Source organism: Cnephaeus nilssonii (assembly GCF_951640355.1).
Source record: "Cnephaeus nilssonii genome assembly, chromosome: 1".
NCBI lineage: Eukaryota > Metazoa > Chordata > Mammalia > Chiroptera > Vespertilionidae > Cnephaeus > Cnephaeus nilssonii.
Window position 1 is genome coordinate 65048119 of NC_137072.1, and position 22698 is coordinate 65070816.

The window sequence follows — 22698 nt, forward strand, 5'->3', positions numbered from 1 at the left end:
AATCAAGCAAAATTTCTGTGTACCTACCCTATGCTGAGTAACTTTGGTCCAAAAAGGGTAAAAATTGTAACACTTGATTTAAAAAAGACATCATTTGTCTAATTAGTGAGACAAGATGACATATACAACTGTTAGTAAAATGGCAGTGAGAAATATGTGAACAATATCTGCTAAAAGAATGTTATAAAGTTTTGTTAAGGTTGAATAAGAAACTTTATTATAAAATGCTTAAAGTGTGGTACAGACAAATATAAACAGTTAAGAGTGGATTGGACCATTAGGGCAGTTTTCATGAAGGAGCTGGGACTTGAGCTTAACAATTGCCCGAGAGGAAGAAGATGGCATTTCATATAAAGAAAATAGGCTTCCTTTTTACTTCTTAGAAAATTGGGATTGTTTCCCCCCCCCCCCCCACAATAATCTTAGGAAACTAGTATAGTTTTCTTGATTAATTTTATGATAGTAATAACTTAAAAAACTAGTTAGCATATTAAACACTTATTAACCTATGTGCAAGGCATTGGCACTCTATAAAATACATTATTTCATTTAAACCTTACAACACCCCATGAGATAGTCACTCTCATCCCCATTTTACAGATGTAGAAACTGGGGCTCAGAGTGGTTAAATAATGTGTCCAAAGTATAAGTAGCAGAGCCAATATTCAAATAGAGGATTGAGTTTATAGGCCTTTCTTTTAACCACATGAGTATTCAACCTCCTAATCCACTTTTGTCTAACTTAACTAACCTAGCACAGATGCTAAACTATGTTTCTTCTCTTAATTTTACCATGTATCATAGTTGCTATGCCATTATTTCTCCTAAATGTTAATATTTCTCCTATGATTAAAATTGAATATCTGAACTTGTTGAAGTAACAAGTAAGAACTTGGACTCTGGAACTAAACGTCTGAGTTTAAATCTTGGCTCTGCTTCTTGCTAGCATGTACAAATTATTTAACCTTTCTGTGCCTTAATTTTATCATCTGTAAAATGCTCTTCAAATATAAACAACTTGAACCTGTAAGACACAAGGCATATTGTTAGTCTAAGGTCCTCTTAAGGAAACTAGTAGAGGATGAACTTCATCCTTTACAGATGAGTAAGAAAACTGGCCAAAGTACTGTTGGAGGGCATTGAGTATATTTAACTATAGTCCTGAGACTAAAAAGTGGGAATAAGGAAGAAAGAATAAAATGTGCATGTTAAATATCTGACAATGTAGGAATTGTTTATAAAATTTTTAAAAAATTAAAAGAACTGGGAAGTAGTAACAAAATTGGAAGTAGAATAAGCTAGTGGATTGCCTCATCTGTAATGGCTGGGAGTCAAAGGACATCATTAAAGCTGACAAATCAGTTAGAAGTGTAAGTATATTTAACAGTTCAAAGGTAAACATTGAGGAAGATAATACTATTGACTATAACTATGTAGTGCAAGAGGGGCAATAATTTTATACAAGCTAATTTCTGTAGTGCTCATAGTAACTTTATAGACAATTAATGGTATTAAATAAAAATATTTAAATAAAAGATCTTTTAAACAGCTAAGAATTTAAAAATTAAATGTTTTCCCTGAAATTGGGCTTTCTAGCTCATTAGTCTAGTTGAGGGGGGCAATGTGGGAAAAATGGGGGCATCTGTAATACTCTTAACAATAAAGATAAATAAAAACAAAAAAGAAAGAAAAGCATCTGACAAAATTCAACACCCAGTCTTTATAAATAGAATTCAATAAAACAGTAATCAATGGCTATTTCCTTACATTATATACACTTAATATATGTACATTTGTATGTATATGTCAAATCCCAAAATCTTGCTCAGAGGTGATACAGGAGGTTTTTCCACTTAAAAAAAAAAAAGGAGAAGAAGAAGAAGACAAGAAATCTCACTGTAATCACTACTGTTTACTATGGTATTACAGATACTAGCCAACTTGGACAAGAGAAAAGAAATTTGAGGAATAACAGTTTGAAACAGAAGCGACTGTCACTATTGCTGCATGATATGAGTATATATGTGGAAAACCCAACAGAATCTACTGAAAAACTACTCCAGAAACAGAATTCAATAAGATAGCAGGATACAAAATTAATACGAACAAATCTTTAGCCACAGACAATAGTGCAGTGAAAGCCTAGGCAGAGTGGGTTCGGGGTTGACGGGGTCAACAGGGGAAAATAGGGGACATCTGTAATACTTTCAACAATAAAGATACATTTAAGAAAAAAAATCATTAGCCTTCATATAAGATGATAGACAATATAACGAAAGGATGGGGGGAGGAGGGGCACATTTACAAATAAACCAAAAAATGAAATAGGAATAAGTAAGCCCAATATGCCAAAGAAAATGTAAAACAATGCTGAAAGATTAAAAAAAAAGAAAAGATTACTTAAATCAAGGCACCACGTTCTCACAATGGCCTGTGTGGCTGAGTTGGTTTGGTATTGTCCCATGCACCCAGAGAGGTTGCTGGTTTGAATACCAGTTGTGCCTGAGTTGTGGGCTGGATTCCCAGTAGGGGGTGTGCAGGAGGCAGCCCTTGGATGTTCAGTGCTTTCACTTTGACATTTCTCTTTCTCTCACTTCTTCTCTCTCTAAAAATAAATAAAAAAAATATATTTTTTAAAAAGGCACCCTATTCTCAATAGGAAGATTCAAACATCTTGTTAATTTCCATTAATTTATTAAATTTGAGGCAGGTTCAGTAAAATTACTATTTTTTCTCTGGAATTGACAAAAACTACTACAATATTTATGTAGTAAGAGAGTAACAAGGAAAATAGGGGAAAGCAGTGGGTTGGAGTTATTGAAATCTTACTCATAAAAAGTGTCAATATTTAAAACAATGGAGTGCCTAACATGTAAATAAACAAATGGACCTATGGAATGGAAATCCGGAAATAAACCTAAGTATATACAGGAATGTAAAGCCTAACCTACATTCTAATACCTACAAGAATATAAACCTAAATAGTAAATTCAGAAATAAACCTAAATACAGAAATTTGGTACATGATAAACATGATATCTAAAATTAGTAGGTAGCCCTGGCCGGTTTGGCTCAATGGATAGAGCATTGGTCTGTGGACTGAAAGGTCCCAGGTTCAATTCCGGTCAAGGGCATGTACCTCGGCTGCAGGCTCCTCCCAGGCCCAGGACCTTGATGAAGCACCTGCAGGAGGCAACCAATCAATGTGTTTCTCTCGAATCCATGTTTCTCTCTGTCTTTTCCTCTTTCTTCCACTCTCCCTAAAAACAAACAAATAAAAAAATCAATGGAAAAATATCCTTGGGTGAGGATTAACAGAAAAAATAAATAAATAAAATAAAATTAGTAGGTAAAAGATGTTTCAATAAATGGTTTTGGAGTGATAAGGGGGGAAAAAAACACTTTGAACATACATTGTATGCCTGTATATACTCTAAGTGAGTCAAAATTTAAATGTAAAGAATAAGCCATAAATGGGTTTGCTAGAAGAAAAATATGGGTGAGTTTCTTCATAATCTTGACATGAAAAAGGTCTTTCTAACTAATCAAAATTCAGAAACCCTTTTAAAAGTGACAAATTTAACTATAAAAAATAATTATGGTACGTCCATACAATGGAATATTTTTCAGTGCTTAAAAGAAATGAGCTGTCAAGTCACAAAAAGACATGGAGGAACCTTAAATGCCTATTGCTGAAATATTTTATGATTGTAACTAAATTACATTTTAGAAAAGGCAAAACTATGGAGACAGTAAAAAGATCAGTGTTTTCTAGGAGGGAGGGAGAAAGAGGGATGAATAGGTGGAGCATAGCGAATTTTTAGGGCAGGGAAACTTCTGAATGATACTGTAACAGTAGGTATGTGTCATTATACATTAAACCCATGGAATGTATAACACCAAGAGTGAACCCTAATGGTAACTATGGACTTTGGGATATGTGTCTATGTTGAGTCATTGCCTGAAACAAATGTAACACTATGGTGCAGGATTTTGATAATGGGAGAGGCTGTAGTTGGGGGAGTAGGGGAGAGAGGTATTTGGGAATTTAATATACTTTCACTCAAATTTTCCGTGAACCTAAAACTGTTCTAATAAAATCCATTTTTTGAAATCTTGTGAAAGGTAAAAATATATACATATAAGCAAAGTCAAAAGATAAAGTCTGACAACATAATAGAAAAATGATACGAATAGACAGAAAAGGAAATATGGATGACCCATGACCACAGAAAAAAATATGTTCAACATTATTTATATTACTAGAGGCCCAGTGCATGATTTAATCATACACCTGGTGCACCAGCGGGCCGGCTGTCCGCCGGTGCACCAGGCCTTCCGAAAGCCTCCGACGCGGCGGAGGCTTTCGAAAGGCCTTGTGCCGGAGCAGTCAGCCGGCCAGCTCCCCTGCTTTGGCTTTTGATCGCGGGGGAGCTGGCCGGCTGTCCGCCGGTGCACCAGGCCTTCCGAAAGCCTCAGACGCGGTGGAGGCTTTCGAAAGGCCTTGTGCCGGAGCAGTCAGCCGGCCAGCTCCCCTGCTTTGGCTTTTGATCGCGGGGGAGCTGGCCGGCTGTCCGCCGGTGCACCAGGCCTTCCGAAAGCCTCCGACGCGGTGGAGGCTTTCGAAAGGCCTTGTGCCGGAGCAGTCAGCCGGCCAGCTCCCCTGCTTTGGCTTTTGATCGCGGGGGAGCTGGCCGGCTGTCCGCCGGTGCACCAGGCCTTCCGAAAGCCTCCGACGCGGTGGAGGCTTTCGAAAGGCCTTGTGCCGGAGCAGTCAGCCGGCCAGCTCCCCTGCTTTGGCTTTTGATCGCGGGGGAGCTGGCCGGCTGTCCGCCGGTGCACCAGGCCTTCCGAAAGCCTCTGGCGCAGCCATGGCACAGACGCTGAGCTCGCGGCGCCAGTGGCGCCGCGAGCTCAGCGTCCTGCTGGCCCAATCAGCTACCCCGGCCACCCTGAGTCCTGCCCCCTGCGCCTCCTGCTGGCCCAATCGTGGGCGTAGCAGAGTGATGGTAATTTACATATTACCATTTTATTATGTAGGATGAGAAATGCAAATTGTAACTATACACAGCTAACATATTCCACTGATCGATTCTGTTGGTAAAAATCTAAAGTGTTACCTCCAAACAAGTATAACTCTGGTAAGGCAGTAGGGCAGCAGCTACTCATATATTACTCTTGGGAATGTGAAAAGATACAGTTGCCATGGAGGGCAACATGGCAGTATCCATCATAATTTAAATTTCATTTGTTCTTTAATCTAGCAGTTTTACTTCTGGAAAATATAGGTGTCCTTGCCCATGAATGAAATAATATGTACAATGGGCATTTATTGCAGCATTTTTTGCAAAAAAATCGCAAAAGAGTAGAAACAACTCAGGTGTTCATCAGTAGCGGACCAAGTAATTAAATTATGGTACATCTTTATAGTAGAATAATCTGCCATATGAATGCATTTTTGTAGAATAACAGATTTTTTTTAAAGCTTGGAGTAACCGGTATTTAAAATTTTTCTACTTTATCTTATTATTTATTTTGAAATCAAACATCCTTATTTGCAGTTGTCACTGGGGCCGAGTCTTGCTGCTTGCTTATTTGCTGGCCTGCTCTCCCAGCTACATGGATAGGCGCAAGGCCTTGATGACATCTTGCAGGGCTGAGAAGTGCTTGGCTTGGTAGGCCAGGGCAGACTCTGCCTTGTTCATCTCTAGGTTGTGGTCTTTTTTTTTCTCCTTTTTTAATATATTTCTTTATTGATTTCAGAGAGTAAGGGAGAAGGAGAGATAGAAACAACAATGATGAAAGAGAATCATTGATCGGCTGCCTCCTGCACACTCCCTACTGGGGATCAAGCCCACAACCCAGGCACGTGCCCTTGGTCGGAATTGAACCTGGGACCCTTCAGTCCGCAGGCTGACGCTCTATCCACTGAGCCAAGCCGGCTAGGGCTCCAGGTCATAGTCTTGCTGCTTGGTCATTTCAGAGAGCTCAAGCCAGCCCGGCCTGTGCTGAATAATCTTCTCTTTTTAATATATTTTTATTGATTTGAAAGAGGGAGAGACAGACAGAAATATCAATGATGAGAATCATTGATCGGTTGCCTCCTGCACACCCCCCATTGAGGATCAAATCCGCAACCCAGGCATGTGCCCTTGACCGGAATTGAACCCGGGACCCTTCAGTCCATAGGCTGATGCTCTATCCATCGAGCCAAACCAGGTAGGGCTGAATAATCTTTTTGAGCTCTTCCATGGACCTCTCCTCCAGCTCCTTGATCTGAGTCATTAGAGCTGGACACCTGGGAAGACAATTCCTCTTCTGCCTTAGAAAAATTGCCTGCAATCAGGGACCCCTGAGAGCTGACTTCTGTCCCTTCTCTTTCCATCTGAGTTGACTCCCCACTGGGTCCACTTTGTGGGCTCAGCTCCTTGATCCTGTCTGCATTTCTTTGTTTGTTTGTTTTTATATTTATATGTTTTTATTAATTTTGAGAGAGAGAGAGAGGAAGGGAGAAGGAGAGAGATAGAAACATCGATAAGAGAGAAATATTGATCCCTGCCTCCGGCACACCACCTCCTATGGATTGAGCCTGCAAGCAACCTGGGCATGTGCCCTGACCAGGAATCAAAACCAGTGACCCTCATGGTGCATGGGACTACGCTCAACAATCTGAGCCACACTGGCCAGGGCTCTTGGTGTATTTAAAGTATATCCATAGGAGCTTATGCCTGGTGAGATTATGGCAATCCATGGCTTGGTGCCGACTAGAAAAAGCTGCTTTATCTTTAAATCTGTGGGTTTACTATATTCTTTGTAGTTAGTCTTTTAATTTAAAATTAATTTTAAAAACTGCTCTTATTGAATGATCCTGTTCCAGGAAGATGCACCTTATTTTTTATGTGCCTTTTCTTACCCCTAATACACTGCCACCTATCCTTGTCTGAGCAACCCAGGTTCCCTCACCCATGAATCAAACCCAAAACCCTTTGGTGCTCAGGCTGATGCTCTAACCAATGAGTAACACCAGCCAGGGCTTGTCTTAAAATAAGTGTTTCTTCTTTCTAATATTGAACATTCCCAACAAATGATACCTAATTTGATTTATTGGCATTAGGGGTTTACTAATGATGCAGTTGTTGGTCCAGTATATTTCTGTGTTCTATGTTACATGTTCAATATATATCTATGTAAAATATTCTCTTGCCCTAGCTGGTTTGGCTCAGTGGATAGAGCATCGACCTGCTGGACTGAAGGATCCTGGGTTCTAGTCCGGTCAAGAGCACATGCCCAGGTTGTGGGCACGATCCCCAGTAGAGGGTGTGCAGGAGGCAGTCGATCAGTGATTCTCTCTCATCACTGATGTTCTATCTCTCCCTCTCCCTTCCTCTCTGAAATCAATAAAAATGTATTTTAAAAAATTCTCTTTAGCAGGATGAAGTTAAAGGAAGTAGATCGTACTGCCATGCAGGCATGGAGCCCTGCCCAGAATCATCCCATTTACCTAGCTACAGGTGAGTTCAACAGAAACAAGATAGTACAAGTCACCTATTTCTTCTCTTCCACATCTGATTTATTCATATCTGTTCTTTAAGATTCAGATCAAGCTTCATCTCTAGAAAGCCTCTTCTTCCCTGGCAAGATACCTCCCTCATTCCTGTCAGCTGAGTTCTATGACTTTCCTCCGTGTTCCCATGGCACCTGTACATCATAGCATTAATCATGATATATTTATAGTGTCATCCCATTTTATAAAAATTATGTTTTATTTTTATTCCTCCAGTACTAAACACAATAGGTATGTTTTTAAAAAACCTGTTAAATATCAATTTAAATGAAGAACAATTTGATGCTAGCTTTTTTATATAAAAAGAGTTGGAGTTATATCATTTGTGACTATAAACAGATATAGTGAATCATGGTGGTGTTTTTACAGAGAGCTTTTAAAATTATCTGCACTACTCACTCTTACAAATGTCATCTCCGAGCCCTGTGTTAGGATCTCATTGCTGTAGTAATTTAAACATCTGCTCAATGGCATATGAGCTGATTTCAGTTACTATTATAGCACTCATGACTGAGATAATTGAAAAACATGCCTCTAATTTCTATTTTGTATGGTTTGCCGAGACTCTTATTTTTGCATGCGTAGTTACCATAAATGTATTTTCTATAGGAACATCTGCTCAGCAATTGGATGCAACATTTAGTACCAATGCTTCCCTTGAGATATTTGAATTAGATCTTTCTGATCCATCCTTGGATATGAAATCTTGTGCCACCTTTTCTTCTTCTCACAGGTATGAGATTCGACCTTAAATTCATGATTATATTTAATTATATGTTGTGAGTAATGTCTAGTTTGTCTATAAATGTATCATTATTAGAAATTGCAAGGAATACTACCAATAATGACATGAGATAGTTGGTGAAAAAATACATTAGTGAATTTCTGTGGAAGTAGAGTTAATGTCTATTAACTTTTTTTAAAATGTATTTTTATTGATTTCAGAGAGGAAGGGAGAGGGAGAGGGAGAGAAACATCAATGATGATAGAGAATCATTGATCGGCTGCCTCCTGCACACCCCCTACTGGGGATCAAGCCCGCAACCTGGGCATGTGCTCTGACTGGGAATTAAACTGGTGACCTCTTGGTTCCTGGGTTGATGCTCAACCACTGAGCCACATGTCTATTGACTTTTTATTGCTGACTGTTATGTGTAGGATAGGAAGGAAATGATATAGTTTCTAATTTTTCCCCCTCATAATATAGTAGAGTTACTTTCTTTTATTTCCTTTTTCTTACCTGTTTACAAAAAAAGGAAGGTATGATTAGAAAAGAAATTAGTTGGATGAATATTAAGATGTAAATAGTAATTATCTCTGAATAGTAGTATTTTTTTTCTTGTATTTATCTATATTTGAAAATACATTTCACAGAGAATTTTATTGACGTGATTTCTGATACAGTAGGTATTTGGATCACCTTTCCAAGTATTTAGGGCCTATTGAAAGTATACTTTTATTTAAGTAATAAAATTGCTTTATTGCCTCATTAGCTTTTGGCAGATTTTGATGAAGAGATTGTACCTTAGCTAACAGAATACAGATCATGGAGTCTCATGGGAATCCTCAATCTTCAGAGCCTTCACACTGTAATGGAAACTCCAGATACTTATTGTCTTGCCGGTTTTCTACTCTTTTTTCCTACTTTTTTTTTTTTTAAATATATTTTTGTTGATTTCAGAGAGGAAGAGAGAGGGAGAGAGAGATAGAAACATCAATGCTGAGAGAGAATCATTGATCGGCTGCCTCCCGCACAGCCCACACTGGGGATCAAGCCCACAACCTGGGCATGCGCCCTTGACTGGAATCAAACCCCGGACCCTTCAGTTCGCAGGCTGACCTCTATCCACTTGAGCCAAACTGGCTAGGGCTACTCACCACCATCTTATCATGTCTCATCGTACATCTCCATGACACCTTCATATTTCATCTTCATGCCACACCATAATCTTTTATTCTCCACAAGTAGGAGTACTTGTCATAACACATAATTTTAATGTCACTTTTTTACTGTCAGAATACATTATTTTTCTTAGAAAATTTTAGATGACTCCTTTAACACCTTTACTATTTAACAGACCATTTGTTGGTGAGTACTTCTGTAGTCAAACAGAATTAAGGGAAGTGGTAGCTCTATTTTTCAGATGAACCAAAACCAGTTTAGGATGGTCAAGTAACTTGCCTAGGCCTCAAAGTTTCTAAATGGTAAAACTATTCGTAAGCCCATATCTTTAGCACACAAATCAAGTATACTTTGTCACACTATAATATTACCTCTAAAAAAGAATATTTTTACTCTTTTAAATTACCAAATCAAATATGCACATGAGTATAAATAACTAAAATTCCATTTCACCAAGTCATTCACGGTTACCAGGAATAGAGGAGAAACAGTATTTTTGGAGTATTTATGATGATAAGGAATTAAATGTATACTTTCTAATTATTTTCTACATTTATTTGACTTCAAAAATTAGTTGTTGCTTTTTTTAATTGAATTCATTGGGATGATGTTGGTTAATAAAATTATACAGGTTTCAGGTATACAATTCTACACAGTACATCATCTAAGTTGTTTTTATTCGTTTTCTCTTAAAGGTACCACAAGTTGATTTGGGGGCCTCATAAGATGGATTCCAAAGGAAATATCTCTGGAGTTCTGATTGCAGGTGGTGAAAATGGAAATATTATTCTTTATGATCCTTCTAAAGTTATAGCTGGAGACAAGGAAGTTGTGATTGCCCAAAATGATAAGCATACCGGCCCAGTGAGAGCCTTGGATGTGAACATTTTCCAGGTTAGACTTTTGACATTTATTCATGATTCTTGAGATATGTGCTGCTTATTTGAGACAAGCATATGAATCTATTATGCTTGGAATCAAAAGCTAAAAATGTGTGCATGAGGAGTGAGTATATTTGTTTGAAGAATAAAGAGTTCAGAATATGTAATACTAACTGCATGGAGGGGATCTGGCTGATGGGTTTAATTCAGAGAAGTCTGGAGATATCATAACATCTGATTGAACATTTTTTAGAAACCTTGCCTTTTAAAGGTTTATGCTATTCCAACATTGGGTTGGTCTGTGGTGTCTGGATTAATCCACAGTTTTATTAATTGAGAAATTTTGTCTTTATGATAAAGAGATTAGTACTCTATCAGATAATTAGAAATATACACAAATATAGTACAAATTTAATTAATAGACAAGAGTCAAATGTTACCATTTTAAACTTTACTAAATATTAATTATATAAATGTGTAGGTTAATAAAGGTCTTTTTTTTAAAAGGTTATTTATTGATTTTAGAGGGAGAGAAAGAGAAATATATATTGTTGTTCCACTTATTTATGCATTCATTGGTTGCTTCTTGTATATGCCCTGACTGGGAATCATACCTGCAACCTTGGTGTATTGGGACTACACTCTAACCAGCTGAGCTACCTGGCCAGGGCCAAAGATCTTTTTAAAAATATATATATATAATAGAGGCCCAGTGCATGATTAAATCATGCACGTGTAGGGTCCCCTACACGCTTTTGCTTTCGATCGCGGGGGAGCTGGGTGCCTGTCCGCTGGTGCGGCGGAGGCTTCTGAAAGGCCTGGTGCCGGAGTGGACAGGCACCCAGCTCCCCCGCTTTTGATGGTCCGCGGCGGGACGTGAGCTCGCTGCCCCAGAGGCCCCTTCTGTGTCGCAGCACAGCCATGGCGCAGACACTGAGCTTGCGCCGCCGCTGGCGATGCGAGCTCAGCGTCCCGCTGGCCCAATCGGCCACCCCGAGTCCCGCCCCCCCCCCCGTGCATCCTGGCCAATCGTGGGCATAGTGAAGGTACGGTCAATTTGCATATTTGTCTATTATTAGGTAGGATTTTTTTATTGATTTCCGAGAGGAAGGGGGAGGGAGAGAGAGAGAGAGAAACATCAGAGGGAGAGAGAATCATTGATTGGCTGCCTCCTGCAAGCCCCAGACTGGGGATCGAGCCCAAAACCCAGGCATGTGCCCGACTGGGAATCGAACCGTGACCTCCTGGTTCATAGGTCGATGCTCAACCACTGAGCCATGCCAGCTGGGCAGTTAAATATCTTAAGTTAATAGAATACTAGAGTACAACAACCAAAAAATGCATATTATCTTAAAGTTTAAAGTAGTTATTTTTCTTATATTATAAATAGACTAGAGGCCCAGCGTGCGATGGAAATCGTGGGAGGAGGCACCCCGCCTCCCGCAGAGCGAGGCGGCACCCCGCGGGGGGTCAGGACCCGCGCCTGACCCGTGCAGCGCCAGCTGCCGTGTTGTGTCCGCTGGGGTGGAGGCAGGTGCTCTTGTGTATTGTGTCTCCTCTCTGGCCCTCCCCCTGCCCCAGCCTCTCCGTGTGTTGTGTCTCCACTCTGGCCCCCCCCAGCTCCTGCCTCCCCACGGCTGCTGGGGCTGGGGGCGGCGCGCAGCTCCTCCTGAGCTGTCGTGATGCAGCCTCCTCCTGAGCAGTCTTGACGCCTGGCTAATTAGCATATTCCCTGTTTATATATATAGATATTTAAGATATAGAACTATAAAACCCAAACTTCTTAATTTCTACCATTTATGGGGTTTATTCTTTAGATTAGAAAGCTAGTTCCTTTGTTAATTGGATTAAACAGTTGCTGATTTTTGGTTACCTTGTATTATAGGTAGCTATTACCATAAAATTCCTCTGTTTTTAGTTATATTTTTGTTGATTAGAGAAGAATTTATGCAAGTGAATAATAAAGGATGAAGGTTAATACATGAAATTCATTATCTTGCTACACTTCATATCACAGTTTTAGGGGCTTTTGACCATAAAAGTATGTAATAGAGATAATCTAGAAATATTGCTACTCAGAACAAGATTGAGTATAAATGAAGTAGAATTAAGTGAGGGATTTAAGACAAGAATTTAACTAGCCCTATCTTGGTTTGGCTCCAGAAGCTGGCTTTGAGGTATCCTGAGATAGACGCCATTATTTTAGAATTCAGTTATTTTCCTGAAAGCAGTAATTGGTAACCTGTTTTTATTACCCACTGTTGAATTCCCTTCCAGAGATGTAAATCCACAAATTATAATCCCCATGTAGTTACATGATTTTTTAAAAAAGTATATTTTTATTGATTTCAGAGAGGGAGGGAGAGAGAAACATCATCGATGAGAGAGAATCATGGATCAGCTGCCTCCTGCACGCCCCCTAGTGGGGATCGAGCCCGCTACCCAGGCATGTACCCTTGACTGGAATCGAACTCGGGACCCTTCCATCCGCAGGCCAAAGCTCTATCCACTGAGCCAAACTGGCCAGGGCAGTTACATGATTGTTTAAGAATTTACCCATGTAATTATTTTTTTATACATATATTTATTGATTTCAGAGAGGAAGGGAGAGGGAGAGAGATAGACACATCAACAAAGAGAGAGAATCATTGATCACCTGCCTTCTGCACAGCCACTACTGCGGATCAAGCTCGCAACCTGGGCATATGCCCTTGTCTAGAATCGAACCAGGGACCTTTCAGTCCACAGGCTGATGCTCTATCCACTGAGCCAAACCAGCTAGGGCTCCATGTAATTATTTTTAATGTCTTGTATTAAAATGTCAATACACATATCATTTTAAGTTAAATAGAATTTTATATATTTATCTAAAAACTACTTTAATTTTAGATTGTTATGCATGGTATTTAGGAATTCATAAGTTTTGCTTCTTTAATTCAGTAGAAAAATTGTATAACCTAAAACAGAGATCTTTCTAGCTATGAACTGAGTTAATCTGCGTTCTCTTAATTATGTAAAGTGCTATTTAGTTATTAATTGTTTCTTATTGCAGACTAACCTGGTAGCTTCTGGTGCTAATGAATCTGAAATTTACATTTGGGATCTAAATAATTTTGCAACTCCAATGACACCAGGAGCCAAAACACAGGTAATACATTGATTTTGATATAATCAAAGTACCAAAATCAGTTCTTCTACACTTAATTTATTTCTGTGTTTTCCACAGAAAATTTATTTGTTTAAAAACCAATGTTTAGATGTTATTGATTTTTCTTTAGTGTAGTGAAGTAAAGTATTAATGAATGTTTTTTCAAAGTATCAGTGAGTCTTTACAGCAAATATTTACTCAGTGCCTGCCATCTGCCAGCAACTGTTTGATTTTAGAAATTGACAAGTCCATAATAATTTTTTTAGATACTGTATTTTATAGGATGTAGTATTTTATATCATATAGTGTTTTTTTTATTTTTTAGTTTTTTTTAAATATATTTTATTGATTTTTTACAGAGAGGAAGGGAGAGGGATAGAGAGTTAGAAACACTGATGAGAGAGAAACATCGATCAGCTGCCTCCTGCACACTCCCTACTGGGGATGTGCCCGCAACCAAGGTACATGCCCTTGACCGGAATCGAACCTGGGACCTTTCAGTCCGCAGGCCGACGCTCTATCCACTGAGCCAAACCGGTTTCGGCTCATATAGTGTTTTAACACTGTCCAACCTTAGAATAAAAATCATAGATTCGAAAGGAAACATTTTTTTTAAAGAAACACTTAACCCCTTTCCTATTTCTTTCTTTTTCTTTTTTTTAACAGTGCAAGTGTTAGTGATTCAATGACCAGAGAATGGAGAAGCGGGAGCATAGCTCACAGATTAGCTTCTCATCCACTTGGGGTTGAGAAGTTGTAGATAGATATAGGAGGGTAGAAATGAAGGGATGATCTAGGCAGATAAGGGAGAGCTTTATGCAAATGGTGAGTGGAATAGTCATGGTTTTCTGAGAAAGGGGGGGGGCAATTTTTTTTGGAATTTGGGTTCTACCTTTTTGTCCTTTTATGGTTCCTTTTGATCATTGCCAAGGTGATTGTCAACTGTCATGGCCTTGGTGGGTATATCATTTAGTATGGAGATTAGATTATAATGAGGTTTGAGGTCCCTTGGAGGTCACTTAGGAGGCTATCTTAGTCTTAGCTGATACTTTCTTGAGAAAGAACTATTAACTGCATCCCTCCTGTTCTCAAAGATAAATAGTTAGTGTTGGGTAGGGGTTTACCAGGTCACATAGGCCTACTGTGGGGTAACAAATACCCCCTTTCTTATTTTCACTCATTCTTGAGGGATGCTGAGGGACAAAGGTCCACCGTCTGTAACTGCTTTGAGGGTTTTATAATGGGGCCCATTAGAGGAGTGAAAACCTTCCTTGGCTAATCTTAAATAAGTCTGATTGTCTCCCGGCTGTAGTTCTAACCATTCATACTCCTGGGTAACTATTGTTTGAAGTTTAATTCATTCAAGTCTTCTGAAAACAAAAGAAACGAGACATGAAGGTATTACTTATCTTGTTAGCATTCCTGCTGAGTAGTAGCTTGAAGTCTAATAAAGGCTCATAAAAGTGTTGAATTCTAGAGAGGAGAACCTCAGATTCTAGGCCTGTCATCTGTTTTACATTGGTGTGATGAATCCAAGGCATTATTCCCTGCACTATGTATTTCTAGTAAGTTGAGAAAATAGCCCTCCCGCTGCCTCTTTGAGTTTCTTTCTTTTTTTTAGTTTCTTTTTAAAAATAATTGATTTGAGAGAGGAAGGAGAGAGAGACACACACAGAGAGCAAGAAAGGTGAGAGAGAAACATCGATCGGTTGTCTCCTGTACTCACCCTGATGGGGGATCAAACCTGCAACCGAGGTTTGTGCCCTGACTGGAATCGAACCTGCCACCTTTTGGCACATGGGATGATGCTCCAACCAACTGAACCACCTGGCCAGGGCACCTTTTTGAGGTTTTTATATTATATAGACTACTCATTTTGAGTAGCCTTATAATGGGACCTAATATTTTGGCAATCTGAGAGGAGGTAGCATAAGGATAGCCTATGGTCTACCATTTGTAAAGATACTTTTTTCTCATCGTCTAGGCTGTAACTTTTTCTCTGCCTAGTTGTTATATTGACCTACATCTGCTTTGTGGTCCATCGTCTACCTCATGGCACTTGCAAAATAACAAAACAGTGCTTGATTTATAGTAGAAGCTTAATAAATGCCTGGTGGATGAGACGATATTAAACTGTATTGTATATATTGAGAACTTAGGAATATAAAGCAAATTTGTGGAATGAACAGATCAGATTTTTAAGTTATCTGTTTTTTAAAAAGAAGGATCAGAATTTGTAGTTAAATTTTATTATAATTGAGAAATGATTTTCAATAATTTATTTCTTTTAGCCCCTAGAAGATATCAGCTGCATTGCATGGAATAGACAAGTCCAGCATATTTTAGCATCAGCCAGTCCCAGTGGCCGGGCCACTGTCTGGGATCTTAGAAAAAATGAACCTATCATCAAAGTCAGTGATCATAATAACAGGGTAAGAATATGATTGATTTGTAATGAATATGTTGTATTTCTTCTGTAGGTATTCCTATATCGTTTGTCAGAGTTGGCAATAAATCAAATTTCTATAAAGTCAAATCCTGTATTTTCATGGGCCAGTCATGTGGGAATGAGAGGATTTTTCTTTAGGGAAAATAAAGTTCTTGGTAAACCATGTTGGATATTATTAATGATAAAGAGAGAGATTGGGGGCTTGTTCAATGATATTCTTCGTGTTTTGCTTTGCTAGCTGTTTCAAAGCAATACAGCAACTTTTTAATTCATTTTTACCTTTCTCTAAAGTGTAAGGATTTTTCCTACAATTAATTTTATGACTGTGAACTTGTAGTTTCCAAACTCCTGGTTTCATCTCTTCTATTAGGTACTGCTAAAGTGAGCTAATATTCTTCCACTTGCCCATTAGATGCTGCTGTATAACACATTAAATTTTTGACCTTACAAATTCCTTAATATGATGTTATCATGTGCTGTAAGATAATTTAGATACCATTAGGGCCTTGTTTTGTTAGTTTGTTTTTAATCACATTATATGGTTTGACATTTTCCCAAACAACTTTGCCTAAATCAGAGAATGCGTATAAAATTTTTTAACAACAAAAACTATTTAAAAGAGTATTTCTTCAGGGGTTTGTTTTTTCCCAATGAATTGGAAGTTTTAAAACAAGTTTCATTGAAATAAAGCATACAGTAAACATTTCAGTCATCTTCTGAAATACTTAATAGGATCCCCAAACTTTCAAGTAATTCTCAATAATAATGTTAATTTATCCCCATGTGAAAATTTGGTAGTTGTTGCTTAGACATTCTATCTTGATTTTTCTGATAAAATAGAAGAAAGGTGTGGATTTTTGTTATTAAAATACTAGAGGCCCAGTGCACGAAATTCGTGCACAGGTAGGGTCCCTAGGCCTGGCTGGCAATCAGGGCCAGCCAGGGCCTTCCTACGTTCTGCGCTGCCTCATGGTAATAGCAAGCCGGTCTCCCGGTCTCCCGATCAAACTCCTGAAGGGACACTTTGCATATTAGCCTTTTACATATATATAAATTTTTTTCTCTTTATTTTTATTTTTCTGAAAGTGTTAAAATTTAAATCTGTATAAAATTCCCTCCTGGCCTGTCCAGCATGGCTCAGTGGTTGAGCATCGACCTAAGAACCAGGAGGTCAAGGTCTGATTTCTGGTCAGGACACATACCTAGGTTTTGGGGCTTGATCCCCAGTGTGGGGGGTGCAGGATGCAGCCAGTTAATGATTCTCTCTCATCATTGATATTTCTCTCTCTGAAATCAATAAAAACATATTTAAAAAACCAACAAAACAAAACAAACTTCCTCCTAGTTACATTTTTGGCAGCAAAGCAGGTTCTGGCCCAGAATGGCTTTATGTATCAAATAGCTGGATGAACTGAAAACATTTAAACTTTTTACTTTTAAGACTACTGTTCAAGATTGTTTAATAAAATTTAATACATTTTAGATTTTGGGAGGTCTGTTTACTACTTTATTGAGTTTATTAGGGTGACATTAGTTAATAAAATTATATAGGTTTTAAGTGTACAGTTGTATAATACATCATCTGTATATTGTATTGTGTGTTCACCACCCCATAGCAAGTCTTTTTCCATCCCCATTTATCCCTCATATACCCTCTTCTTCCTCCCCCCAGATATTTTGTGTGTGTTTTTAAATAGACTAAGCCTGAGCTGATGTTTTCTACTGTTTGTTTCAACAAAGGCATATTCCTTAAGTTCATTTTGGCTTTTCATAAAATAATATGATTGATAAAAATGTTAGCCTTAACTGTCTGCAGATGCATTGCTCTGGGTTGGCGTGGCATCCTGAAGTTGCTACTCAGATGGTCCTTGCATCTGAAGATGATAGGTTACCAGTGATCCAGGTGTGGGATCTTCGCTTTGCCTCCACTCCACTCCGTGTCCTGGAAAACCATGCCAGGTATCATGCTGCTCTTTCAACGAACATAATTGTTTATTTTTAAAAACATATTTACTTACTACTTGGATTTATCAGATAATTTTTATTAAACTAGACAATCTACTTTGTCTCTATTTTTGTAAAAGTTAGTCTAAATAACTGGTTTGTTTTTATTTTAAGCAGTAGTTATCTAATTTTCTGTACCCCAAAATGGTAGCCAAATCATATCATAAGAACACAAAAATGTGTAGAGGATTTTCCACTACTTATTTCAAGTAATAATTAATAGATCAAAATCCCAGTAGATCCCAACACTTTGGGACAACGCTTGACTTTATACAATTTGCTCTTTCTTAGGGTCATCATACTTATGAAGAGTCTTGCATAACATTCAATGTCAAGTAAAATTGAAAAGTTTGTTTTATTTCTTTTTATTTTAATTTAAAAGGAAACACTTGAGAAAGTATGTGGTTCATTTTACTTTCAGGTGTTTTGTTGTTGTTTGTTTGTTTGTTTTTATTAATCCTCACCCAAGGATATTTTTCCATTGATTTTTAGGGAGAATGGAAGAGTGAGGGAAACACAGTGATTGGTTGCCTCCTGCATGCACCCCGACCAGGGCCTGGGCCGGGGAGGAGTCTGCAACCAAGGTACATGCCCTTGTCCGGAATTGAACCTGGGACCCTTTGGTCCACAGGCTGATGCTCTATCCATTGAGCCAAACCAGCTAGTGCTTGCTTTCAGTTTTAATAAATGTGTGGATGCGCTAAAAAGATATGAGAATTTTCTCATGTTAGTTTATTTATTTTTTAAAATATATTTTTATTGATTTTAGAGAGAAGATGGGAGAAGGAGAGAGATAGAAACATCAATGAGAGAGAAATATCAGTCGGCTATCTCCTGCACACCCCTCACTGGGGATCAAGACCCTGGCATGTGCCCTGACCGGGAATCAAACTGTGACCTCCTGGTTCATAGGTTGATGCTCAACCACTGGGCCACACCAGCCAGGCTCTCTTGTTAGTTTTAGTAACATTAAATTTAATTAGTAACTTGGCAAATTTCCCATCATTGATATTTAGGTAGCCAGGGAGTTTATGCGTATTTGTTTAATGTTTTCAAACAGAAACAAATCCCTTTTAATGTTACATAATTTTCTAAGAACTTTTGGGTGTTTTTTCTTCTTTCCTGTTTAGGGATATATAAACTAAAACTTTAAAACCCTTTCCCCCCTATGTAGTGGATTTGCATGCTAAGAAGTCTTAAAGTTTTTGACTTCTCCTTGAGCTCCTTCCAAAGGAGAAAAGAATCCCATCGAAATGTAATCCTATTCAAATGTTATACTTCAGTTGGCTTTTTATTAAAGAACTAGAAGCCCGGTGCATGAATTCATGCACAGGTGGGGTCCTTCGGCTTGGTCCGTGATCGGGGCTGATTGGGGCCCAGCCAACCGGAGGAGGGACCACAGGAGGTTGGCCAGCTGGCTACTTCCCCATCAGGGCCATCGGGAGGCTGGCTGGCCATGGGAGGTTGGCCGGCTGTGGGAGCGCACTGATCACTAGGGGGCAGCTCCTGCATTGAGCATCTGCCTCCTGGTGGTCAGTGTGCGTCATAGCAGCCAGTCAACAGGTCATTTGATGGTTTGGTCGTTTGGTCACTTAGGCATGCATGTATGTTAGAAGACTGGTGTATGAAATTCATGCACCGGGTGGGGGGGCGGGGGGCTCAGCCTGGCCTGCACTCTCTCCAATCTGGGACCCCTCAAGGGATGTCCAACTGCCGGTTTAGGAGGATTAATCCCTGTGGAATTGGGCCTAAACCGGCAGTCAGACATCCCTCTTGCAATCCAGGATCGCTGGCTCCTAACCACTCGCCTACCTGCCTGCCTGATCGCCCCTAATCCTTCTGCCTGCCAGCCTGATCGCCCCTATCTTGCCCCCCTGCTGGCCTGATCGCCCCTACCTTGCCCCCCTGCCGGCCTGATCGCCCCTACCTTGCCCCCCTGCTGGCCTGATCGCCCCTAACTTGCTCCCCTGCTGGCCTGATCGCCCCTACCTTGCCCCCCTGCCGGCCTGATCGCCCCTAACTTGCTCCACAACCTGATAGCCCCTAACCGCCTCTGCCTTGGCCCCCGGCCTAAGCCATAGTCTGGCCTCCCTCTGTGGGGGGGGCAACCTGGTGGATCAGGGGAAGGCACCACCCCCATTACCCAGCTGCTGCTGCCACTGCCAGCCTGAGTCTGGGCCCTTTGCAGCCACACCTCGGCCCTTCACAGCCACTCGTGGCTGCCTGAGCCTGGGCCCTTTGCAGACGCTCCTTGGCCCTTTGCAGCTGCCCGCGGCTGTCTTAGCCTCGGCCCTCGCAGCCTTTGCAGCTTTCTCCAGAAGGACATCCGGAAGGTCGTCCAGAAGGCATCTGCCCTAATTAGCATATTAACCTTTTATTAGTATAGATGAATGGTTTTGAGAAGTTTTAATATTTTTCTCATGTAGATAAGGTTTTTTTAAAAAATTAATGTAAAGGGGAGTACCAAGAGCGACCACCTAGGGTGATAGGGGAAGCTGAGCTACCGGCCCCTATAGGTCACCGACCACACAAAGCCACTCCATCAACACAGGGAGGCAGCCAAAACGTGGAGACATCGCAGTATGTCACAAGTAGGAGAGATAGATGAAAGCAAACTAATGGACGACACAGTGTTCAGAACCATAGTTATAAGGTTACTCAAGAATCTTCTAAAAACCGCTGATAAACTTGAAGAGACCTTCAAGGACCTTAATGAGAATACCAAAAAAATGGAAAAGGACCAGTCAGAAATTATCCATACACTGTCTGAAATAAAGAATATACAGAGTAGACCACCGCACCCGAAGAGTCAAACCAAAGATCTGGAATATGAGGAAGAAAAAAACACCCAACCAGGGAGGCGGGAAGAAAGAAGAATCCAAAAGTGTGAGGATAGCATAAGGAGCCTCCAGGATGGCTTCAAGCGTACCAATATCCGAATTTTGGGGGTGCCAGAAGAGAGAGAGCAAGATACTGAAAACCTATTTGAAGAAATAATGACAGAAAACTTCCCCCACCTGGTGAAAGAAATAGACATACAAGCTCAGGAAGCGCACAGAATCCCAAACAAGAGCAATCCAAAGAGGACCACACCAAGACACATCATAATTAAAATGCCAAGGGCAAAAGACAAAGAGAGAATCTTACAAGCAGCAAGAGAAAAACAGTTAGTTACCTACAAGGGAGCACCCATACGACTGTCAGCTGATTTCTCAACAGAAACTATGCAGGCCAGACGGGAATGGCAAGAAATATTCAAAGTGATGAATCGCAAGAACCTACAACCAAGACTACTCTACCCAGCAAAGTTATCATTCAGAATTGAAGGGCAGATAAAGAGCTTCACAGATAAGAAAAAGCTAAAGGAGTTCATCACCACCAAACCAGTATTATATGAAATGCTGAAAGGTATTCTTTAAAAAGAGGAAAAAGAAGAAAAAAGTAAAGATAAAAATTATGAACAACAAATATCTATCAACAAGTGATTCTAAAAATCAAGTGAATTCAAAATCTGAGGAACAGAATAAACTGGTGAACATAATAGAATCAGAGGCATAGAATGGGAGTGGATTGATAACTCTCAGGGGGAAAGGGGTGTCTGTGTGAGGGGTATGCGAAGAGACTGGACAAAAATCATACACCTATGGATAAGGACAACGGGGGGGTGGGGAGGGAACCGGGTGATGGGGAGATGGGGGGGGGGGGAAGGAGAAACAATTGTAATAATCTGAACAATAAAGATTTATTTAAATAAATAAAAAATTAATGTAACACGTACTTACTGAACACATACTCTGTACCAACTACTGTGTTAGGATTCGGTAATATAATAGACAAAAATGTATGCCCTTAGGGAGCTTACATTGTAGTGGGAAGACAACTAACACTTATATGACATGTAAAGTATGCAAGCACTTTAAATATTAGCTTGATTAATCCTCATAACAAATCTATGGTGTAAGTGCTATTAGCCTCTTTTACAGATTGGAAAATGAAGCTCAGCGAGTTTAAATTTGACCTGAATCACATAACTCAAATACTGACTTCCAGTCCAAACATTCTGATCTCAGAAAACATGCTCTTTTTAAAAAATATGTTTTTATTGATTTTAGAGAGAGGGAGAGAGAGAAACATCGATATGAGAAACATCAAATGGTTGCCTCCTGTATGCACCCTGACCAGGAATCGAACCCACAACATAGTTATGTGCCCTGACCTGGAATTGAACTGGTGACCTTTTGGTGCACGGGATGATGCCCAACCAACTGAGCCACACCAGCCAGGGCATCAGAGTTCATACCCTTAACACTACATTATACTGACTTAGGAATGGTCATAATTTAGCAAGGCATAAATCCATACCAGGTGCCAGGAGAAAATTAATCTCTCTAATTCTCAATTTTCTCTCTCTGTAATAAATGCAACAGTTTGGTTAGATGATTTTTAGGGTTATTTCCAATCCAACATTCTGTGATTTAAAAAAAAAAAATTTAAAACCTAAATGTTCTTTAAAATGTGATATTAAATATATGGATTTTAAAAAAAGCATTCTTGACATGTATGATTGAATTATAAAGGGGGAAGGCAGTTACAAAATACATTATTGAGGAAATTTGAATATGAACTATATTATTTTAAAGTATTACATATAAATAATAAGTATTTTCAGTATGTATTTGTATTGTAGTCATATAGGAGAATGTTCTTATCCCAGGAGATAAGTGTAAAGATAAGATGTCATGATATCGG

At 39.4% G+C, this 22698-nt stretch overlaps 1 protein-coding gene across 19 annotated transcripts in view; it reads left to right on the forward strand.

The window, feature by feature from the left end:
• SEC31A (SEC31 homolog A, COPII coat complex component) overlaps positions 1-22698 on the forward strand; it is a 97984-nt gene that overhangs the window by 21027 nt on the left and 54259 nt on the right. For 17 of the 19 annotated variants that reach the window (XM_079777852.1, XM_079777836.1, XM_079777851.1 and 14 more), the window contains 6 exons: positions 7429-7511; positions 8174-8297; positions 10163-10361; positions 13401-13496; positions 15788-15928; positions 17762-17904. In XM_079777852.1, coding sequence (XP_079633978.1) covers positions 7433-7511; positions 8174-8297; positions 10163-10361; positions 13401-13496; positions 15788-15928; positions 17762-17904 — 782 coding nt within the window. In that variant the 5' untranslated portion in view covers positions 7429-7432. The remainder of the gene's footprint in view (positions 1-7428; positions 7512-8173; positions 8298-10162; positions 10362-13400; positions 13497-15787; positions 15929-17761; positions 17905-22698) is intronic. The other 2 variants (XM_079777835.1, XM_079777838.1) reach the window with 1 other exon arrangement.